The sequence below is a fragment of the Physcomitrium patens genome, chromosome 14, assembly GCF_059467195.1.
Source record: "Physcomitrium patens ecotype Gransden chromosome 14, ASM5946719v1, whole genome shotgun sequence".
NCBI lineage: Eukaryota > Viridiplantae > Streptophyta > Bryopsida > Funariales > Funariaceae > Physcomitrium > Physcomitrium patens.
Window position 1 is genome coordinate 9,145,035 of NC_143423.1, and position 24,485 is coordinate 9,169,519.

Genomic DNA, 24,485 nt, shown 5'->3' on the forward strand with positions numbered 1-24,485 from the left:
CACAAATGTTCTTCCGGATGTGATATTTCTGCACACTCTAATGAAAACTAGCTTGTAAGAACCCATGTTGACATCTTCTTTAACAATCTATCACAGTCCTTGTATAGTGTTACTTGTTATAGTTACTGCCACAAATGCAATCCTTTGAACATCAGTGTAGTGTTTATGATAACACTGCAATTTGTGCTTCCATCTCCCAGAGTTCAACCATGAGCTTGATGTTGTCGTGGCCCACATCATGCACATTATGTTCAATTTGTGATTTGACTCTTGCCATGAAACACAATTTGTAGTGTTCTATCAAGATAAGCATTGGAATCTATTGATGAATTGGAAGTAATGAATGTCCTTGACAAATTCAAATCAAATGATTCATTGAAAAAGCAACACATCCTTACCTTGGTTATGACCAAAAAGGTAAAGAAAAGTGTGGAATAGATTTTGTCCACAGGTGAATAAACTTACCTTATCTGACCTTGTTTATGCCTCCAACATTTGTTCTGCCTTGCAATGCTATTATTATGATGGTAAGCGCTACAATAAACATCATATTCAAAGTCATGTGTGTGTGGACAAGAGTAAAGAGAAATAAATGCCTAAGGCTCCAGTGTCTGTGCAATCATGTGGATGCCATCTTCTAGACATGTACATGCTTTTTCATGAAGTTGACAAGAGTATCTATCAATCTCTCTGAGCCAAACGTCAACTCCCAGCTTGCAACATTGTGTCATGGACAACAAGCAACAAAAGAAATTGTTATAGAGAGCAATTATCCAAAAAGAAAATAGCATCAGAGCAAATCTAGGGCAATTCAACAATGGCAACTGAATTGCAAGGCATACTGGGTAAAACTCTACAGAACCATCAATGCTACAGAGGTGCTGATTTGCAACTTGATTGTCCATGTTGCCACAACTACTGCAATCAGTGTGGTTTTAGTAAAGAAAAAATTGACACAGTATTAATTATCACCTTTACTGAATAACTTATATTATATTAGAATTTAACAATATTTTCATGTAAAAACCTTTAGATAACTTATGATTGAATACCACTTGTATATTAAATATAAAATTATAAAATTATAATTTTAAATCATGTCTTTCCTAAAAGATACCTCAAAGTCCAACATACTACTAAATTTTGGTTTTAGTTTGGATTTAGAGATTACTGAAGTAAATGTTTTCTTCTATTGACATTTTTTATGAAGAAAAACAAATAAAAATTGCTGAAGCATAACTAAAAAATTATTGATTTTACTTAGGCTTTAAATTTTTAAATAAAATTAAAAAATCTTATTAAATGCATCACTTAATTTTGTTATCTATCAAAATACAAGCCAATAAGAGCAAAACAATTAATATGCAAAAAAAGTAGAATGTTTTATAATAGAGGAGATTATGCAAGAAACAAATCATGTCTTTGCCTTTACTGTAAACAATTTATTATAGTTTTGTTTATTAGAAATTTGATTTGCAGTGTTACAATTGAGGATTTTTGCATCTATTGCAGTCATCTATTAATTAGAATCATTATGACTTCCACGAATTATTGTTTATTAACATTTTTAAAAGATAAAATTAAACAATGTATTTTCTAAAAATCAAGTCATAAGAAATTTGAGGTAAAATTTTAATACGTCATAATATGTTTTACTAAAATTAGATATACTAAGTTCTTTAGTGATATTTTATAAAATAATAACCAACTTTAAAAGTAGGAATTTTTGCATCAAAGTTTTTTTTTATTTATTTCATAAATTCATTTTTTATTTTATTATTTATTTTTAAAATACTTATAAACATTGTAGTCGAATAAGTCAACTATCAGGGAATCTAATATATATATATATATATATATATTTAATACATAGTTCAAGCTACAAGAAATTATAAGTTCTTAAAAAAATATTTGATTCATAAATATAAATCAAATTTAAAATATGGACAACCAATTTTTATCCTTACTTAAAAAAAACCCCCGAAATCTAAACCAATTAAGACATCAAAACTTTAAGCTTGTGTCTCTTTTATCTTTTTTTTGTGTTTTTGTGTGACAATCAAATTGACAAGCTTTTTTATAAACTTAGAAATATTTTGTTCTTAGTAATGTGCTAACAGTTGTAAAAAAAGAAACACATTGACTCACAAAATATATTCCATAAGATTTTCTTAACCTTGATATATTCCTAAAGTTCATCTTCTATCAAAACTAAATATAAAATATAATGCAATCAACTAATTTTTTTAAAATACACAAACTTTATACATCCTGAGCTAATAGTCAAAAATGCTCTAGAGAATCAAATTATAAACAATGCTAAAATTATTTTTTTCATTTAGAAATACTTTCTACAAATAATAGTTTGTACTACCATTCTTAAGAGTGCATAACTGTGTTGAACAACTTCTTCAACAAACAAAGGCTCAAAAGCTTATTTTGTGTCTTCCTATTTACCCCACAAACAGTGCACTATAATCCTATTAATTAACATTTGCAATTTTTTCTACAAGCCTGAAGTGATGTGGAATGCAATTACATATTCCATCACAGCTGTAACTTGAGTGGAGTTGGTTCGTTGTAGCTGTGATGGATCTTGTGTCGATGTAGATTTTGATGCCTAGGCCTGCACAAACTGATAAGTTGGACAGTGTTGCATAGCTGAGATCACAGTGGGTACAGGTAACTTTACATGCAATTTGATCAATCATAATGACACGCTTTCTGCAGTAGATTAAAATTGTGCAGCAAATACAGAATCGTTCAAGTGATCAACTCATGCTGTAAGATGCTCCATTCAATGTTTGCTCGTCTATCAAGCACTATCAATGCTGTGCATACAATTTGCAAAACAAGTTTGTATTCAGGGGAGACCAAACGAAAATGGATGCGTGCAACTCCTTGCACATAACCAAGTAAAGAGCTAAGGAATGAACAAGCAAGGGTATTTGGGACATAAGCAGAGTTGGAACCCTGGAGATAATCAATACAATCAACAATAAGAATTACAATATCAACTGATTATTGCAAAGCTTTAAAACCATCAAGCTGCATGTCATAAAAACTTGCAGATCGATCCTATCTGAATGCAAAATGAGTAAAAATGCAAAAAGCCGTCTAGTATTGCACCTGGAACTGCCAACGGCATTCAATAGCCAGTCCACCACCAGAGCATCCCCAGACTCCACAATGGGCTTCCTCAAAGTCTCGTGCATCTTCAAATCTATTGCAACATGCAAAATCCTTGCAGAAACTAGTTGTGTCCAAACCAAAATAAACTGAACATTTTTTTTGAAATTCAAATTCCTTTCATACATTCAAAACAAGCTCAATTCGTTACTGAATGACGCATTTTGAATTCAGTAAAAGTATTTTCTGTAGCCCAAGCAAAATCCGCTCTACTTATAATTGATCATCTGTGAGCTGGATTGGTAAACTGGACCTCGAATACACTCAGAATTATCTTCATGGTGTATGTGCAGCATTTGCACCTGCCAAAATGAGTGATAATTGTTCGTTTCCATGATCCGGAACTACCCATTTTGCAGAGCAAGAAACAACGACGAGCCCTCAGCATCTGACGCAAACTCATGCTGCCTCTCCTAAAACCCTTCTCCTGCATTTCCCCCATGCCTAGCTCCGCACAGTGGCAGAAAACTTCCCTACGCCAACATGAATTCCACTCAAGCACAGACCAGACGCAATCCACTTGCTCATCTGCTTCTCATTCCCCCCTCAATTACATCAACAGTTGACGACGCATTCGCATACAAGTGAGGCTATGTCCCCATCCCTTTCCTCGCCACGTCCATCTCTTCCCAACCCAGCGCTGATTCCACCACCTCTCACCCACTCGCAAAAACACCATCCCCTCGACTCTCGCTCCTATGCCTTGTCATCCTGCACAGCACCCACTACAACTCTCCCAAAATGCGACCCAAACAGGATCTGGATGAACCCGCCCTCAGAGTCATTTCGGTAGGACTTCGGAGCGAACCACAGAATTCAACTCGTAAAAAGATTGGGTTTCCGCATACCTGAAGGTCTGTGTAGAGAGGGGGGAGAAAAGAAAAAAGAAAAAAGAAAATCGAATGTCAGTGCTACTTTCTCACGCTACAAATGATGAAATTACTAGTTGCTGTAAACTGAGCGCGCCGGAGAACATGGGAATAGTCTTCAGAATTCACGACCTCGATTAGTGAGCACTTAAAATATTTCGTTGCAAAAGTCAACACCCTTACATCCAGATGCGAAAAATACCCACGAAATAAAAACCAATGAGTGCTCGAATTCCGTTGCAAAAAAACGGAATATAGGTTGTCACCTTATCGCCGGATCCGTCGCCACCTCGCTCTTTGGGACGAGAACTCGCGGCAGAGAAAAAAAGAGATTCCGCCGCCTTCGAATTCGAGCTACATTCGCCGTGTTCCCTTGAGTTTCTCGCTTCCGGTATTCGTCGAGGGGCGATCTACGGCGGAGAATGGCGGGAGTTTATGAGAAAGCTCGCCCACGTGGACGGTTGTGTCAGCATTCCTTTGCTGAGTGTGCGCCTTTTGAACCGACGTGGCAAAGGGGTCTGTCATTGGGTGAGACCCCGGAACGGAGCGCTATTGGTTGGGCGGTGGGAGGAATTATGACGGTGGAGTCAATGTGGATCATGTCGAACTTGGATCTCCTTTTAAGCTTTTGCCTTGTTTCAATAATAATAATAATAATGTACTTAAATTTTCCACTTCTGATGAAATGTAAAAATATGATGAAACATGCAATTCTTTCACAGTATGTGACATGGTGAAATTAGCAACACATCTAGAAAAATGGTTGCTTACTTTGTAATGTAGACATTTTGCAATCAACCTCAATACGATAATATGATGGTAATTGCAATTAGTAGGAAAATATAGTCAAAAGATAGTATTGAATTAACAAAACCTAAATTTGAGGATAAAGAAGAAGAATAACAAATACAAAAACAACAACAATAACACAAAATTTGTACACCTCAACACCATACATGAAAATGATTGTATTTAACTGAAGCTACTAAATTGTGCTATCACTTTGCTTTATAGATTTTACTTGCTGTTTACAATTTTAAAAACATATACAAATAACTGATTAGTTGTTGTCATCAATTTCAATATTTTTTGAACTGATGGTCTGCCATAGGCAAAAACTTTGAAAAAATATATAAAATAAGAGTAACAACTGCCTTAGTGTTGTCATTACCATCGTATATCTCATGGTTCTGCATTTAGTGTTGATTAGACTCAAAACTGAAGTTGAACTTTTTATGCATTAATACATAATCAAGTCTCTTCACACATTGCCAAAATGTCTTGTACTTCTATTATTGAACACCCCAGTCATGGTTCTTTCAAAATAAACATTTTGGGTTTTAAACAGTTACAACTCTGAGACAAGTTTCATGCATAACATGTAAAAAAATTAAAAACTAAAAAAAAATACAGTAACAATAATGTTTAAAAGTTACTTTGCACAGTTTCACATTTGAATTTTTGCACATAAATACAACTATTTTTTGTAGTCAAAGTGAACATTAAGAAAAATCTTTTGAGTTTTAAATATGACTTATGTATTACCAGTAGAAACATGTGTCATTGGGCACCGCAATCCAAGCATATCCATTCATTTCCTTGCTCATCCATGCTCCCTTATTTCCATATTCCCTCATTCCCATGTTCCTCATATTCCCCTCTTTCCCTTCTTTATGGCCAATTAAAAGACTTCTTTGTCACCCAAGTTGTCTTATATAATAGATATTGGATATATTTTGTTAAATGTTTGAAGCAATGTGAATGAATTTTTGTTCACACATCAAATAAAAGTAATATTTTAAAGTAATAAAAGTAAAATTAATAACTAAATAAATCTGAACTTTCCATGGTTGTTATTCATTCAAATTTTAAACACTGAATATTTGTAGCATTTATACACAAATATCAAATGTTAGAAATACCAAAGAAGTAATCTTAATGAACTAGACGTTCATGAAATTTGCAAGATAAATAACCTTTGATGTTTGACAAATTTTTATATTATGACGAATATTTTTTTTATTTCAATGCAACTTTTGTCAAAACTAAATATAATATTAATATTCGTCTATGAACTATCATAGTTATTGGCTCATCCAATTTTCCATTCCATTCTAAATAAATTAGTATCGAGTATAAATAGTTTCACTTTATTGATTGTAACATGTATTTTTTTTTTGAAAATAAAATAAAATATAACAAGGAAAAAAATGTGGAAAACAAAAATAAAATAAAATAAAGGTTTTTTTGTATTTTTAATTACAATGTTCTAAATATTCAACACCATGCAATTGGTCTTTGTGAAAATCTGTAGAAGAACTACATGCTTCAAAGAAACTGACACCAAAAACAACTCTGTATGCATGTCCATGTATCCATGTATGTATTAACTTTGTTTTGCTTGTTGTTGTTGTTGTTTATTTTGTTTTGTTTGTTTGTTGGTGTGCTATTTTTCTTTTTTTTTCTTTTACACTTTGCACCCGAGTAGAACAACATCAACAAAATTGCAATTCAAAACAACAACAATAATGTAATCAATTGCAGCGTTATTATATTTTATTGTTATTTATAGAATTATTGGTTATTAGAAAACCCAAGTAGTAGTGGTTTTGATTTGAGAATATGAATGTTTATCTATGCATAAACTAAACCATGCAAGTGGTTATGTTGGAATTATAATTTTGATAGTATTCAAATAAATAATTAAGTGTAGTCTACCCCATATGAAACTTTTAAGGAATACGGTGATTCGTACATGCATAAGGGGTGGGTGCATGAGGGAGGCCCATGCCATGCCATGATGACATGGACAACAAGAGTGATCCACGCAGCAAATGGAAAAAGGCGGCAAAAAGGTCGGAAAGACGACGTGGCAACCAGGAGGCTGGTAGCCTTCTCCAGGTAGACCAAGGCAATTGGCCCACGTGGCACCTCGTTGAAGTGCCGGTGCCAGGTCAGCAGGCTTTGTTCCTAGGCAGGGTGCTGGTGAGGACCCGCGGTAATGGGTCCATTTTCGGGCAAAGACTGGCCAAAAAGAATATAACAAGTTACAAAAATAAAACGTTGACAGAATTTTTTATAAGATTGCAGTGGTATTTACAATACCCAAAAAAAGAAATGTAAATTTAAGTAATAGAAGAGGTTTTTATTATTGTAATGTTTTCCATCACTAAAGATGAGATTTTCATAATTGGCATATGCATTGCTATCCTATTTGATATAGCCACTTACAAAAATCTAATAATTCAAAAACCATAATGATTTGGGAGGCTATAACTTCATGGAGGAGTATTTTTTGACGCTCAATTCGTGTACAGTTAATTAGTATGTGAATCTCACATGTTAATTCTTGTATAAATTTTTAAGAAGTGGTTTATGATGGCAGCTTTTTTACTTCTTCACCGAATAAATTCAGTATTTTCCTGCGCGCTTCAAAATAATTGTGATAAATTGGTAACATTTTAAACATTTTATCTGTAGATAGCTACCATTGATAATATTCATCCTTGTCAATCTCAGTCAGTGATGGAAATTAGGTCATCCGTAGAGAGGGAACAGTTAGTTACAAGCAGAGGAGTATTGCAAACTTGCTGGGTCTGTCATCCATGTCCCATCACTCGTGTTAGTATGTGATTGGAGAGTGTTGAGATCCCAGAATACTTATCGAGAGTTTTGGGATTTAGGTAGAAAAATCACTTTTGGGATCTCATAACCTTGGGAGCTTTGAGGACTTAATAGCCACTACTTAGACATGTTTTATGAAAAGTTACTGAGTGATAAGATAATAGAAAAGGCAAATTCATTCCAAAAATTGAAACAATATGGTTAAATCTACCTTCGGATGATTTTGTTTCAAATTATGACTACTGGAACAATATATATATATATATATATATATATGAACTATAAAATGTTAATCAACTATAAAACAGGATGCTTAAAGAGTTGATTTAATATTATAATTTTAGTATATGTTGTTTATATACTGAGAATCAACTTGCATATTTTTCATTCATGTATACATGCATACATACACACACACTTGAAATCAAAACACATTGTCTTAACTCATTAGCTGTATTATTTTGTACATGATGATTAATAAATGTTCATAAGATGACATATCTTATTCATATTCTCTCATAGCTAATAGTATATATATATATATATATATATATATATACACATTAATACATATATATTACTGTCTGAAAGATAGACCAATAAGAGAGAAGAAATTATTAACAAATAAGTCCATTGATTGGAGGAAGGTTTACTAAAATTTAAATGTTTTGTTTGTTTTAAAAAACTTAATCAATCATAAAATGAAATTAATGTTTTCATAATATTTGTATTTGATGAACTTATTTTTATTTGAATGGAAACTTCCAACCTTTTGAAGTTTATAACATCACTAATATTAATAGTTACACTTCATTGTTGTATTTTTAGATGTTTTACATAACTTATATTAAATAGTACATAAAGTTGTGTTTTGCATTAAATGTATACTGGATTTTTTTTTTTTTTGAAGTGAATAGTTTTTATTTTAGATGGAAACATTTGAGGAAATTGAATTGACATCAAAGACCTGTATTACAATGTACTGCTTCTGACCAAGCATATGACAGAGATGTTGAAGTTGCTATGAATTGAAAATCAATGTTAGATCACCACTAACCTCAATCTGTTTACCAACAGCATAAATAGATAAATAAGAGAGAACATATGCTGGAAGGTTACATTTGCCATATAAACCAAGTTTGGTAGGAGTTTTCCTTTTTGGTATTCCAAAAAAACAAAGTTTTTAGTTAATGTCCATTGTATATTACAATATCCATATAATATTTTTTTATGTGTTTGTATTTACATCTTTACACAGTGTTATGATATATATATATATATATATATATATATGATAAATTAAACTAACGGAATGAAAGAAATAAGCATTAAAAATTGAAGTGACATTCCTCTGTAATGTTTATTTATCCTATGTTATGTAACAAAATCCACAGACCCGTTTGTTTGTTTATTTCATTCTCAGTTCTCAAACTGGATCATAAAAGTATGTACACGTGATTTTCTTTTTTTCCCTTTTTGTTTGTAATATACAATATTGAATTTCATCACTCAGTGTAGGAGCAAAGGATGAATCTACAAACAGCTTCTGAAGATGACAAACATTGCCACTCATGGAATCAATTGTTTAATCACAATCAGAACTGTTGTCCATAACTTCAAAACCAAATAAATAATTAAGGAAAAGTAGATAAAATTGGTTGAATGCATGGAAACCAACTTTACATGATATTGTACTAACTTTCCATTAAATCAACAAAAATATAATGAAAGTGAAATTTGAAATCAAATGCAAAGAGGTGAAAATTCAGAGTGACACCTGCAGGAAGAGAAACCAAGGAGAGGAATGTGCTGACATGGCTCATCCACGTCAGCAGTCTCACAACCTGTGCACATCAACCTGGAACGTTCACTCCTTTTTGGCTGCCAGAGTGAAATGGCAAAGGGGAGATGGATCCACACATCGGTCAAAAAATCCCTTCAGATGCCATTCCCCTCCAGGGAACCCTTTTCCCTCTGCACAGCTGATACTAAGGAACCAGATCCCTTCTTTCTCTATTCCCACCGCACGACTGACCGTTCATGGGGGAACCAGATCCCTTCTTCCTGTGGTAGGAAATCCTTTTCGCTCAGCAGCATATCAGTTCGCGGGGGGTCCTCCCCGCCGCCCGATGGGTTCTCGCTCCCCCATCACCAGAAATCTCTTGAAATCACATGCACTGTTTTAAAGTCAAGACACACTTAATGCTCTCTGTGGTTTCTGCCGAATAAAGTAAACCTCTTTTAAAAGTAGAGGGAGAAAGGCGATCTTTACTGGGGGCATCCAGAATGGGCGGGGGGGGGAGAGAGGTTGCTGCTCTCTGCTTAGAATGATTGGCTTGGGCAGCTTCAATCTGTGTGGAAAAATTCGGAAAAAATTAGAAAGGGGTCTTTGGAAGCCATCATGGACTGGGTTAATGACTGGGTTCCTGCCATTCCACCAACTTGGGTCAGACTGCAAGGCTTTCCTTACTTAAGTTGTGGTAAGAGCTTTCGCCTTTTTCAGAGGAATCTACTTTCTCACCAAGGCATGCAATCCCGGGCAGCTGACCCTTCAAAAGGTATAAGTTTGGGCAGAGTGAAATTACCCCTTCAACTATAATGGCCCTTTCCCCTTGAGCCCAATGAGTAGGAATTTGATGTACACTCTAGCAGTGGAGAGTGCCCACCCATTCAGTTGTACAAACATGCTGTTTGAAGTCAAGAGTGAATTAGCTTTTACAGTGCATTATATTGCTCTGTTTGCCAGAGAAGCAGATCCTATCTGTATAACAAGGAGATGAATCCATGTCTACTCTTGGCGACACATGTGCTTTCTCCAATTCCATGAAGGGATTGGTGAGACCCATTATATCATTTTTTCATAGCCATGTGGTTCTGAGGTGGTAGTAATAAATGTGTAACACATGACTCAAATCTTAGCTACCTCCTCCTTCTTATTTGGATAATTTCTTAACTTATTATATGTAATTTTTGTTATGTTTTTTTTTACCTTTTTAATTTTTTGAAATCATGTGCAGAAACAACCTGAACCCTGATTGCTTCTTGCAACAGCTAATAATTGCCAAGAATATAGAATCAACACATCATATGATAATGTGATGTTTGGCATGTGTAACTAACTTAGGAGTGCATGTTTTGAATGAGAAAAAAACATATTTATGTTAGGGTGAGTATAAATACTTTGTTAGAGAGAGTACACAACATATCAATACGTTTCAAACGATGATATACAAATGTTCTACCATGAAAGAATCCCAACGTTGTTTCAAAGAGCTCAATGGTTTTGGCAAGGAAGAAGGAAAGAAGGAAATCGAAAGAAACAACCAATTCACGAAGAAAGTGTTACGAATGAGGGGAAGTCGAGGAGGAGGAGCAGGATGCCATGCCACACGTTCCATTAGCTGACACTGCCACGTAGGCAGGGAACAACACGGGAACGGGGCGGTCCTTTTTACTTACCTACCAGCCTGAGCCAGAGGGGTAGCAAGCAGTGCATCGGATTGGCAGGTCGAAGTGAGGGGGCCAACGAGGGTGGAGCAGGGAAACCAGGGTGTGGGCTGGAAACTGGGCCGGCCGACCCGGGCTTGGCGGCGCGGGTGCGATCCGGGCCTCTGCTTGATGATGGGTGGGCGTTAATCTGGAACGCTAAGCCAGCAGTCTTAGCTCGTCCATCTGTTGCTGTGTGCTCCCCCTTCACCCGTCCTCCCCCTCCCTGCTCTTCATTCGGTATGTATACTCTCGCGTACTAGCTTCTCTGTAGCTCCACGGTTGCTGTTCTCGTGAGTCCTTCTCTCATCTTCACGTCTGTAGTCACGCCCGCTTCGGCTTGCTTCGTTGCTTTTCGTCGCTCCCAGGTGCGGTTTGCGAGGCGGTTTTGCAAAGGATTTTGTTGTTGGATGCCAGGATTTGGATTGTGAGGCCGGAGACCTTTTTTTTCAGTTATATTATTAGTAGTATTATCATTTTAAAGATATTGCGAGAGTTTGTGAGAATCTGCGTTGCGGTGGATTTGTAGTGGTGGTGTTGGGAGTGTTGAGGAACGATAGATCGGCTTAAGTGAAGAGGTTGACGAGACGCGGTGGTGGTGTGGAGAGTGAGAAGAGAGAGAGAGAGAGAGAGAGAGAGAGAGAGAGTTGGCGTGAGAGGGAAGAAGGAGGAGGTGCTGTATGTCTGATAGCGGAGCAGGAGTGGGGAAGGACAAGGTAGGAGGAGCAGCGCTCTCTAAACCCTGTCAATGGCCCCACGTGAGAGCGCGCAGACGCTTTGCTGCCACTCGCCCGCCTCTTCTGATATGGATACGTCCCCTGAATCAACCGGGAGTGGAGCAGGAACAGTGGGAAAAACTTCAGAGACGAGGAGCAGCGGAGGGAACCCGGGCTCACTGGAGCCTGCGCCTGCATCTGGAGAGGTAGACATGCTCGGGGACAATTGCGCGCATCTCGATCATCAGCCGGAGCCTTACCTGCCCAGCACCAAGGGCAGTGCCACGTTTGGATCGCTGGATTCTGCGTCGGCCGTCGCCGGCACTGTTAAAGGTGGTGATGTCTAAAGATTGCTCTTTTGTTGTGTATATTTTTGCACGGCGCCTAAACGTGTCGTTCAATTGGTGGCATCCAATTTCTGTGGACTCGGTGGAGATTTCAGGGTTGGCGTTTTGCTGCATCGCCCTGCTTCTCTACCGGGCGCCACAGATTCCTACGTCGACATTTTGATTGCCTTGGAACCGAGTAGAGGAAGATACTAGGTGTTGCTCTCCTCTCTTGGTCTGCATACCTTTCTGCATGCTCTAGGCGGATTTGTTGAAATCGAAATCAGAGTTGCGAAATTTGCTTGTCTTTTTATACACTATTTAGCAGCTTCAAAGTGGTTTTTCTTAGAACTCCTTAGGTTAGCAAGTCTAAGTACAATTTTTTCTAGTCTTTCATGCGTTGTAGTTGTTCAAAAAATGTACTGTTGTCAGCAGAACCATTACTAACTGATGCACACGCCGCCAAATTTACGCTCGTTTGTCAACCGCCCTTAGATCTGTTTTCATTTTATGGCAGGACCTGGAGTACTAGTTCTTCGCTCGCAGTCAGCGCACCCCTTGGATCCGCTGACTCCGACGGAGATTGCCGTAGCCATAGCCACAGTCAGGGCGGCAGGTGCCACACCAGAAGTACGCACTCTCCCTCACACACTTGTCTTTCAAGGTTCTTGTGATTTTGTTTCAATGCGCATGACTATTCTTGCCACGCGCGTACCACAGCGCAATGCTGCGGCGGAAAGTACTTCCGTGTACGTACATGGGAACTTCTGCTGTTGATTCCGTAATCTAGGAATTTTCTACACCAATTCGAACAAATTTATATTAAGTTCAGAGTGTAGTCTCTGTGTTTGGCCGCAAGCACTTCATGCATGGCGGGGTTGGAGGCTAATGCGAAGTAATCTATTCACCTGTTTACTGTTGAGACATATTTTCAGATCCCAGAAGATAGGTGTCGGTGGCGCGATCTTAGAATCTCATTTAAAAAATACTTATATATTTTTGTCGTACCTTTGGTGTTCTTATGCACGTGATCTATGCATGAACACGGATTCCTTGGAGCGGGATTTCTAAGTCCATTAACAGAATTTGGACTTGTGGAATGCAGGTCCGCGATGGAATGCGTTTTGTGGAGGTTGTTCTGAACGAGCCGGACAAGAACGTCGTCGCTTTGGCCGATGCTTACTTCTTCCCTCCCTATCAGCCGACGCTGTACCGTCCAAAAGCCAAAGGAGGTGCTATGTACCCTTTGCAACTGCCTCCTCGGCAAGCCAGATTGGTTGTGTACAACAAGAGGACCAATCAGACCAGTATCTGGATGGTAGAGCTCAGCGAAGTGCACGCAACCGCACGCGGTGGTCATCACCGCGGTAAGGTGCTGACGTCGGAAGTGGTGCCGGATGTCCAACCACCCATGGTGAGCTCACACTCTTGTGAATTGCTCCTAATTTGGAGGATGTGTTTAGCTGGTACCTTGAGCTTGATTTTTAATTAGTGTCGAATTAGACGGTTGGTAAATACAGAGGATTTAGATAAGTTGAGAAAATTTTGTTTTAGCTTCATACGTTTTTACTGATTGACTTGGGACACGGAGATCAGGATGCCATGGAATATGCGGAATGCGAGGCTGTAGTAAAGGAGTATCCCCCCTTTGTGGAAGCTATGAAGAAGCGCGGCATCGAAGATATGGACCTTGTCATGGTGGACCCCTGGTATGCGCCTTCCATTTTGCAGCGCTCGTGGTTGTGGTAATCTCTGGTTATATAAGCAAATATGAGTGGTTTGGCTATGATACCAACATTTCAAATGCTCTCGTCTGTAGGTGTGTTGGTTATTACGGAGAGGAAGACTCTCCAAGTCGTCGACTCGGCAGGCCATTAATCTTTTGTCGAACCGAGAGTGATTGTCCACTGGAGAACGGCTACGCGCGGCCTGTAGAGGGAATCCATGTGTTGGTAGACATGCGGCAGATGCAGGTCATTGAGTTTGAAGACCGTAATTTTGTGCCACTGCCACCCCCGGATCCCTTGCGCAACTACACTCCAGCTGCTACTCGCGGTGGAGTTGATCGAACTGATATTAAGCCCTTACTTATCACGCAGCCGGAAGGACCCAGCTTTCGAGTTAATGGTCACGCAGTGGAGTGGCAGAAGGTTGTTTAAATTTTGCGTGCTACTTTCCACTGATACTTTGATGTTAGAAAATAGTACTTTTTCTCATTGGTGTCGAATTGTATGCTTTTAGAAAGCTGCGTCTAGTCTAACACCCTTTTAAAGAAGTTGATAAGATTCCTCGAGTCTGATCAGTTTTTCAATTGTTTTGTTTGAGCAGTGGAATTTTCGTGTGGGTTTTACACCTCGAGAAGGATTGGTCATTCACACAGTTGCCTACTGCGATGGCAGTCGCGGCAGGCGCTCTGTGGCACATCGCTTGAGTTTCGTAGAAATGGTTGTGCCCTATGGAGACCCACATGACCCACATTACCGAAAGAATGCTTTTGACGCCGGAGAAGATGGACTTGGCAGGAACGCCCACTCTCTGAAGCGGGTGAATGATTCTCACAACGTTCACTTCTTGGGTTCATGTGTTCTATCTTACGCAATAGTGCGATCAAGTCTGTTGTATTGACAAAACAAACGTTGTGAACTCTGCAGGGTTGTGATTGTCTTGGCCACATAAAGTACTTCGACGCTCACTTCACGAATTTTCTGGGAGGTGTGGAGACAATAGAGAATTGTGTGTGTATGCATGAGGAGGACCATGGCATACTATGGAAACATCAAGACTGGCGAACAGGAATGACAGAAGTGCGGCGGTCGCGTAGACTCACGGTGTCTTTCTTTTGTACTGTAGCCAATTACGAGTACGGTTTCTTCTGGCACTTTTATCAGGATGGGCACATTGAGGCTGAGGTCAAGCTCACAGGGATCTTGAGTTTAGGGGCGTTGAAGGCCGATGAAAATCGCAGACAAGGCACTGTAATTGCGCCTGGGTTATATGCCCCTGTACACCAACACTTCTTCGTGGCGCGTCTGGACATGGCAGTGGATTGTAATCCTGGCGAAGGATTGAACCAGGTACGTGTCGTCAAGTTCATTTCCTATTACCTCACAAGCTCCCAGGGTTTCATGTGTAAATTTTGAGCTTGATTTCAGAATATAATAAGCAATTACAAAAAAAGGGACCTGACAACTAAGCTTCTCGTTGACACAGGTCGTGGAGGTAAACATGAAGGTTGAAGAGCCTGGACCTGAGAATCCACATAATAATGCCTTCTATGCTGAAGAGACGCTTCTGCGCTCAGAGCTGCAGGCACAGCGTGATTGTAATGCACTGTCTCATCGCCATTGGATTGTAAGATCACGCCCACTGAAATTTGCCTGGTTCCACTAAGATCTGTAGCCAAGTTTTAGCTTCCATTTAGCGAGAAGGGCTGAGTTGTGGATCGGCAGTTGAAGAATGGTATTAGAGTGCAAACTAACAGGTGCTCAATTGTGCAGGTACGAAATACTAGGACATTCAATCGAACAGGCCAGTTAACAGGATACAAGCTCATGCCAGGCCGGAATTGTCTGCCTCTAGCTGGCCCTGATGCGAAGTTTTTGAGACGTGCTGCTTTTCTGAACCATAATCTTTGGGTCACGGAGTACAAACATGATGAATGTTTTCCAGGTGGGGAGTTCCCAAATCAAAACCCTCGAATAGGGGAAGGGCTTCCGACTTGGGTGAAGCAGGATCGTAAGCTGGAGGAAACCGATATTGTACTCTGGTAAACTTTTGACCTGAAATTTAGTGGTAATATTGGGGTTTTTAAAGAACAGAATGGTATATTTCCACTGAGTATCATTAGAAGTCACGAGTGTTATTATGACTCGAAGTAAGTAGGTTTTCTTCAGCTCGATCTAAGGATATTTCTTGACTAAAATTGCAGGTATGTCTTTGGTGTGACTCATGTGCCTCGACTTGAGGATTGGCCTGTAATGCCTGTGGAGCACGTTGGTTTCAACCTTCTGGTTAGTCCCTACCTTGTCCTACGCTTCACTTGAAGTACTTCACCACCGTAGAGTTCAATTCTAGTTTTAGCTTTAAGCATAGTGAGTGGTTGACAGGGCGGTTTCTTTCCTATGTCAACGAGGCTCTAATATGTTCGTTTTAGCAACCTCTACATTCTTACTTCTACAGTAGATCAATTTGTCTAGCAGAGTTAGAGTTGAGCAATGCATAGGTTGATGTCTCTGATTCTCCGTAGCTCTTAGACTCATCTAGGTGTTGTATCTTTTTCTGACTCCAAAATGCTGTTATGCCGCAGCCTCATGGGTTTTTCAACTGTTCCCCAGCCGTTGATGTGCCACCTAGTGAGGCAGCTGTTGAGGGAGTTGTCATCAAGGAAGCGCCTGCCAAAGGAGTAGAACCTACAGATTCTATGCAACCGACGCTGCTGTCTAAGTTATAGAAGCAGGAACCATGTACTATGGGGTTCTCGCCGTTAAGCTAACACCCACGTAGATAGTTCTGGACGCATTGGCCTCTCAATATTTGAATGGTGCATGGTCACTTAGACCGCTTGCTTCTGAGATGAGTCTGCAAATTGTGACTTGCTAGGAAGGCAAATTGTTTAGATGCCATAATACTGCCCTAGATTGACTACATTTAGACTTGCACTAGTGGGGTCACCTCATCAATGGCAGAATTGCAGCTTGTTTCCAATGCAACGGTTCTTGCATGTATCTGTACAAAGTGAGACACAAGAAGTGAGTAAAACGGTGTACCCGTCTCTTTTGCTGCAAAATATTTATATGTTTTTCTCTTTCGACATTTTGCTTACCAGCGCATTCTACATCTATTTTAAGATTTCGAACAGAGGACGTTTATCATGGATGAATAACAGGCATATAACCTTGGTCTCCTCATCTTGACATACGTGTTGTACCAGAGTTTATTCATTTGAGTTATATAACTGAATCATATACAGTTCGTAAAAGAGGATTACATGTATATAAATGTGCAGAAATGAATTCCAGTGAAGACATTGATAAAGTGATTCTTTACTTTTCAACAATTTTGGATCAGTTTGCCATTTCAACTAACTTGTCAAAGTACGGGTACGATAGTACTTTCAGATTTAGTCTTTTCTTGTTGCTGTAATCTCGTGTGTTCTTCTGAAAAGTTGTACATCTTTCTGTGCTCATTGGCACACTACGATAAATCAATGGTAAGATTAATTGTCAAAGTTTTGAACTTTGGAACACACAAACATTCTACAACTGCATCTCAAGGAAACAAATTCGTTGATTGGTACAAACCAACTGTCACGTTCCTAACAAGTTGATAGTACAATAGTACAAACATTAATACAAACACTAAAATAAAAGCGAACAAGTACATGGATATCATCTGATACTAGCCTCAATCTCAGAAGGTGGATGTTGGATAGCAAAAGATATAATGATAACATTCACAATAACTCTGCTGATTCAAAGTAAATTGGGTAAATCCAACATATTTCACTGTATGAATGCCGTCAATTCTTATTAGTTCCATTTGACTTTAATGCCCACATTGATCTATCATACGATGCAATACTGTTAGTCCGAGTAATAACTATAACGCTAATATAAATATATCACAAGCACCAAATAGCACAAGCAGTCACAAGAGTATCATGGATGTTACCAGTCCGCTACTTTTCATAAAAGGTTCTCTTCAACTGTAGCAAATTTTGTACTTACAGATGATGTGATAATATTTTATTTTGCTGAATACATAATGACTAATAGTGGATGTTTTGCTACTGAGGAGCTTCACCTTCAATACATCTGATTATGATTTGAGTTACAGTGATTCCGTCGGAGATTGGAAGGGCATTGCACAACCACAAGCATTTCGAGAGGACAGCTAAGTGGATTGGACAGCAATGTAGGGACTCACCAAGTCAGGGGGAAGAGAAGGCTATTGCAACGTGGGTCATGCATGTAATCTAACCTTGTTAGCGACAAGAACGAAGAATGAGCAGATGGTGCTTTTTCTTCATCCAGCATGCTTGCTGCAATCTCAGACTGCCAGTTCCGCGAGTACCATGTGCTGATCTGATAAGCTCTGGGGCTTCAGCAATGCCTCGTCATGGGGCACCTTTACACAAACAGCCTAGAGAACGTAGTTCATAACTGTCGGAAACCAACGGGTATTTGAAGCTGACACTGTACACAAAGATTTCAATCCCTCGTGTCGTAATGTCGTAGAGATCCACGAGAAAGGTGATAAGTTGGGAACACCGCCCACAGTGGGACCGTTTTCATGCCTCCAATCAAAAGTATCGCATTGAAGGCTAACCTTTTGAAGATTTTATATCGACAGAAAGCTGTAGAACCTTTCTGTTGATATATTCCCAAACCAATTTCGTGACTTGGCCTTAGCTTGAAAAGGATAAAAAGGCGCTTTCCAATACCATCAACAACTTCGATGTTACAAAGTTTTTTGAAATAACTCAATTGTTTTTCTCTGGACTCTTTGCACACGATACAATATGAAAATGTGGCAACTGAAAGCACGTTTTAGTGGTCTTCGCCTCTCTGTTTCAGTAAAAATTAGCTAGTCACTTCTAACGAGTTGATGGCGTCTGCTTCAAAGGCAGCTCACGGTTTTTCTAGAAAAGATAAAAGGGCAAAAAGGAAAAAAGAGAGCTGATGTAGCCCAGGATGACAACGAGCTTCGCCCAACCTGTCAGATTCTCCGGACAGTCTAGTAGTACTCTGCCTGTTTCTGATTTGTCTCTTGCTGCAAATTTGAAGTATAAAACATTAGACTTCAGCTGAACAACACTTCAGCATCTCCAGGCATGAGTAATGAACATCACTCAAAGTGTTGACCCATACAAATGAATATTTTTCGAAATTACTAAAGAGATTTCTGTGACGAACACCAGGACTTTCAAGATTTGCATCAAATTCACCTCGAAGGTAGCTTTAAGGTGGTCTAGCTCCTTCGTCAGATCAGTGATGGCCAAATTATAAGCCTGCATTGGGGAAGACTGACTATTCGTTTGAATCTGTGATAACCACAAGAGAAATCATTCACGCCCTAAAAAACCTCGGTGAAATAAAGCAAAATTTCTTAATTTAACAAGGAAGCGCAGGAGATGAATGTACGGTATTAACTTCTTTAAACCCCGAACACCGACATGCATGAGATAGGAAAAGATAGCGGTAGAGAAAACAAGTCTCACCTTCACCACAACCCTGTATTGAAGAGGGTGAGGCAGTTTGTAACCTGCGAACAACACACTGGGGTCGCGGTGCAGCTGCCTGTTCTCATATCACAGTCCACAATTAAATAATTCTCGTTTTAGAAGCCGCATCAGCTCCTGCAATTGCATTCTTAAAGAAATATTTATCAGTTCTAGCTCTGCATGGCTTGTTTCAGTAAAATCCTTACGTCTCTTCATAACCCTCACGCCTCATCCATGAGTCATAACAAAAGCTCGTTAACAATAATCTCAAGAACGACGCTCATACATGCGGAGGATGTTTCCGATGGTGTGATCCTCTCGCTGCAGGGTAAAAGTGGCGGCATTCATCACCTTCATATCCCTCTCGTAGGCCACCCTGCATGCACACAACATTGCAACACCCTTCCCCATTTAAAATCACACAATCAACGTCGAGTATCAGACAACAGCCGTCGAGGCCAGCTTTTAAGTTTTTCTTTCGCCTCCTCAAAGTGATTCAATTACACGTTAACAGAAGCACCATGGAAACTCATGGCAACTCATGGCCAAAACAACATGCGCAGTGTCTACGTACTTCTTCATGCCTTCGGGCACAACGAAGCGCTCATAGCGATCGGGAGCATTCATCTTGCCACAAGGCAATCTGCCGTCCAAACGCAATTGAACCTGCAAAGCTATTGTTTGTGTGATACTGAAATCGCGCAGCAACTGGAGCGGTGAGCACGGATTCCGTCCACAATATGAGAGAGGGCCTAAAACCCTAAATAGCACAAGATGTTGCATGAGCGCCCGTCTTATGCGTCTGCATGGCTGAGCACCTCCTTCGAGAAGCTTCGGCTGAGAAACTGCAGTAAGGCTGATTTGGCATCTTTCGTAATTCTACGTGTTCTGATGTGCATGTTCTTTCTTTCTAGATTTTCCAAAAGGTATTAGTATTTTCAATTATTTCACTGAGAGTTTACTTTACTTCTCTTTAGTTTGGCGTTTGTATGATTTTTAAATTTATCATTGAATGATGTTCTCTGGCTTTTGAAAAATTCCGACCACATTGTGTGAAGTTATTTATGTTTGGGTTATAATTATTGAAGGGGAATGTTTTAATCAAGCATTTGGCATTTTTTTAGAAATTGGTAAAATGATTTTTTTAGTATGATGTTTTTTGCAATACTCATTACTTTTACATTATTTTTATATTGTAAAATAAGTAGGAATGAAAATTGAAGCCAAGCCTAGAAGAGAGATATAGATGTGTGTACATGTATAGATATTTTTATTTTGGTACATCTATTATATCCATTTATGCATTGATCAATGTGTCTACATTAATTTTTTTTTGTAGTGATCTAAAGTGCTATTAATTTTTAATGTCTTATTGATCAAGTTTTATATATATATATATATATATATATATATATAAAGTAAAGATACATGTATATACATATACATATATATATATATATATTATTTATTTGTGATATATATATATATATATAAAGTAAAGATACATGTGTGTATATATATATATATATATATATAATATGCAACTAGATGGATGTTGAGTTTATAAAATTTTGATTCATATATTAGTTAGTGTCTACTAGAGAACTAATTACACCATTAAATTGGTTAAAAATAAAGTGAGATATGAAGATAATATTCTAATATAATAGTTTAAATATTAAAATTTATTTTAAAAATGTTTGAGGATTAGTTTTATTTCTGATTGTGGTTTTATTATTTTTTTCAATATATATTTTAAAATTTTATTAACAAAATTCATGCAAATTCATTCCTTGGATAAAATTCTGTTTTTCTTTGTTTTATTTGTCTAAATATAATTTACATCAATATTGTGCAATAGAATTATGCTAACATTACTATCAAAATCTAGTAATTGATATGCATTACTCAACTTACAAAAGAAGTTATATTTTAAAATTTATATTTTAAAATTTATTAACCAAAAATAATAATTAATTTCAAAGGTATAATTGCTTACATATTTAATATTTTTGAGATGACATTACATAATTACATTATTTAATCAAATTTATGACAATCATTGCCTTACTATCTACTAACTATTCTTACTTTGTATTTTATTAATTTAATGTTATTATTATTATTAATATATAAACAAATTCAATCAAATCTTTTAATTAGGTAATTTATTTATTTATTCACTAATGTATATATTTCTTTATTATAAAATTAGCAATAGAGATTTTAAATCTCCTAGTTCAAGGTATTTTGAATTGTAGTTATTATTTTATATATGACTAATCAACTATTATTATAAAATTATAGATTTTTTGTATCAAATTTGAACTAAATCCATGTAATACATATCTACACACAGGTGCACAATAAATAATCAAGAAGTAACAAAGGATAGAAAAAGAAAAGAAAATAAAAGAACAAAAAAGAACAGAAAAATAAGTAATTGTGGTAACATAACAATGTAACAATGAACCTAAGTAGCACTAGAGGCTATTAGAGTAAGAAAATTGCATGAATAAAGAAGATTAGAGAATTGAGAAGTCAACAAGAGATAATGAATAGTGAACATAGAAACAATTGGAGAATGTAACTTGCTATAAAGATATAAAAAAGATGAAGTATAATTTTAGGAAAATATCAAATATAAGGCATAAAAAATGAGCCAGAAAGTTATTGACTCCACCTAAAACTGCCCTCTTTGGTAGTCTTTTTTTATTTATAGTAAGAACCAAATTTACTATGGATAAAATAAAAGATGATGAAGACAAATATATGTATAAATATATATTTAAGGGAATGATAAAACGACTCAAATATTTACTAAATTGACCCACATGTTTAAACCATCATTGTACCCTTTCAACCGCATCCCCATTTCCAACTGTTCCCCCTACTCCCAACCATAGCTAAGGATGGAGTGGGGGGCTAGGAATGTTGGAAATGGGGCAATGGTTGGGAACAATTATTCATGGTTATGAATGGAGATAATGTTGAAAGGGTACAATGATGATTTAAACATGTGGATAAATTTAGTAAAAATTTGGATTGCTTTATCATTTCTCTATATATATAGGAGAATGTTAAATAGATTGAGGCTTTTATTAAATTGACCCACCCATCCTCAGCATGATGATATATATATATATATATATATCTCTAGATTCAATTCTCCACCACTAGATCCAAAACCAATGAAAACCAACCACATTCATTACGATTACCATATTCTTCATCATGGGTAGGTAAATTTAATAAAAACTTGGGTCTATTTAACATTCTCCATTAAAAAAAAAAAATCATTTCAATACAATGGAATGATTCATGAAATATATCAACAACTTTTTGATTTGCTTTTTTAACCATTAACCATTGATCACATGGACTTTCTCATAGCATTTTTTCCATACTATTCTCCTTCTCTCCTGAACATTTTTCCAACCTCAACAATTAACTGTGAAATAGCCTTGCCTTTGAAGAGAAAGGTCAACGCAACAGTGGCTCCATGAAGGGCTCGCCTCAGGATCAGGAGCTGGGGCCATGGCGGCGAATTGCTGATCCTGCACGGCGGAGCTGAATCGTGTTGCAACGACACTATACCGAATTAGAATTGCAAAACTTCGCCGTAACTCTGCTGGAGTTATGAAGATCTTCACGGTCGAGATCGTATTGTTTGAACGCTTTGCGTTGGGTTATTTAAAGATGGGTCTAATCGTTCAATCCTGCATAGAGGGGATTGATTCTACACTGATCCAGAAACTAGGTCGCTGTTTGTTTTTTTGTTTTTTATGTTTTATGTTTAATGTTTAATGTTTTTTTTTTTTTTTTTTTATTCATGCCGTGCTGATTATTTTGTGACAACGCCTTGGCGAAGTTCTTGAAGGGATAGGTTCATTCAGTACCGGGAGTTACTTACGACCCATTCTATCTAAAACAGGATTCTTATTGTAAATGAAAACGCCACTTGGTTTGATAGTGGATTTAGTGAACTGAAGATATTTTCCGATTCTGTTGAGCTGGTGGAGTGTGCACGTTTTTTTTTTTTTTTGAGCTATGAGCCATAAGCTTTGAGCTATGGTGGCGGGGCTGGGTAACGGATTCCTATCGTCCTCGAATGATTTACTCAATGAACCCAAGAATGTCTGTACCAGCAAGCCTAGGATTGGAGACAAGTCGCTGCAAACCCTGATTCCCATCCAATGGATTCACGCTCAGCTTCGCGTGTAACAACTAATTTATTTCTCATCGGTCTCACCACCAACATTTGCAGTGAGCAATAGCATCAAGAAGCTTGTGAGAACACAATTTCATGGGCTTTAAGCTTAACCAATTGTCGTTAGGAGCAGGTTCCTTTTTTACGCTCGCATCAATCAGCAAGAGGAGGTGCACCATTACTGGATTTACGAGAACCAGGAAACAAGGCAATGTTTGATGGACGACATCCCCGAAACTAATGCTCACCTTATTGGCATCGAGTACATAATCTCGTAGAATCTTTTCATCGATACACCTGATGAAGAACCTTCTGGCATATCCTTGATTACGAAATCAAAGCGGGCAATCTCTTCACTGCCGGAGTTCCTGCGTTGGCTCAAAACAAGGAGCTCTACGAGGAGCAGGTTCTTTTCCTCATAATTAGCTGCAAAATGGATCAATTCACCTCGTGTGAGTGTGCATCCATTTTACAGTACACTGGATATGGCCATTTCGGGATATTCTCGTGCCAGGTTTCGAAACCGTATTACAAAGAGTCTCTCTTCTGGCAGTCTGACCGTGTCGACACCCTATCGGTAGGTTTACCGCGGCTGATGATGTTCACTGAGGATGACCAGCTGAATCTCGATCTTCTACCAAGTAAGCAGCAAGTAAAACCTTCCACTCCGCCGACATGAAATCTTATGCTTCAAAAGGTTAACTTATAATTGTTCTTCTTTCTCTTTTCATGCTGCGATATGAATGTGGAGAAGCGGTTTGGTGTAAGCTTCATGCCCAACCAAGAGAATCGATAATGTTTCGCAGGGCCTTTCACGGGCTCATCCGAGGTTGAAACCAAACC

General features: G+C 37.9%; 2 protein-coding genes and 1 long non-coding RNA gene across 7 annotated transcripts; 1 reads left to right on the forward strand and 2 right to left on the reverse strand.

The window, feature by feature from the left end:
• Window positions 1-2,307: 2,307 nt before the first annotated feature.
• On the reverse strand, window positions 2,308-4,459 carry LOC112291158 (uncharacterized). 3 transcript variants are annotated; one of them, XR_002972363.3, is made up of 3 exons: window positions 4,325-4,459; window positions 3,130-4,045; window positions 2,308-2,626 (listed from the first exon to the last, which is right to left on the reverse strand). It is a non-coding gene; the product is annotated as an uncharacterized LOC112291158 (long non-coding RNA). The 3 variants fall into 3 exon arrangements; XR_002972362.3 differs by having other exon boundaries at window positions 2,308-2,635; XR_016506338.1 differs by having other exon boundaries at window positions 2,308-4,045.
• A 6,876-nt stretch (window positions 4,460-11,335) lies between these two features.
• Window positions 11,336-16,996, forward strand: LOC112291389 (spermidine copper dependent amine oxidase 2). Of its 2 annotated transcripts, XM_090255829.1 has the most exons (12): window positions 11,453-12,217; window positions 12,327-12,426; window positions 12,728-12,840; window positions 13,316-13,624; window positions 13,807-13,919; window positions 14,030-14,360; window positions 14,539-14,754; window positions 14,862-15,284; window positions 15,421-15,561; window positions 15,708-15,976; window positions 16,139-16,220; window positions 16,517-16,996. In XM_090255829.1, exons 4-12 carry the CDS (start codon window positions 13,328-13,330, stop codon window positions 16,658-16,660), a joined length of 2,016 nt encoding a protein of 671 aa, XP_090111955.1. In that variant the 5' UTR covers window positions 11,453-12,217; window positions 12,327-12,426; window positions 12,728-12,840; window positions 13,316-13,327; the 3' UTR covers window positions 16,661-16,996. The 2 variants fall into 2 exon arrangements, with proteins under 2 accessions (XP_024394496.1, XP_090111955.1); XM_024538728.3 differs by lacking the exon at window positions 12,327-12,426 and having other exon boundaries at window positions 11,336-12,217.
• A 1,625-nt stretch (window positions 16,997-18,621) lies between these two features.
• On the reverse strand, window positions 18,622-20,261 carry LOC112291390 (DNA-directed RNA polymerases II, IV and V subunit 11). Of its 2 annotated transcripts, none has more exons than XM_024538734.3 (5): window positions 20,007-20,261; window positions 19,719-19,808; window positions 19,430-19,508; window positions 19,157-19,219; window positions 18,622-18,981 (listed from the first exon to the last, which is right to left on the reverse strand). In XM_024538734.3, exons 1-5 carry the CDS (start codon window positions 20,213-20,215, stop codon window positions 18,946-18,948), a joined length of 477 nt encoding a protein of 158 aa, XP_024394502.1. In that variant the 5' UTR covers window positions 20,216-20,261; the 3' UTR covers window positions 18,622-18,945. The 2 variants fall into 2 exon arrangements, with proteins under 2 accessions (XP_024394502.1, XP_024394501.1); XM_024538733.3 differs by having other exon boundaries at window positions 19,157-19,252; window positions 20,007-20,244.
• Between the last annotated feature and the right edge of the window lie 4,224 nt (window positions 20,262-24,485).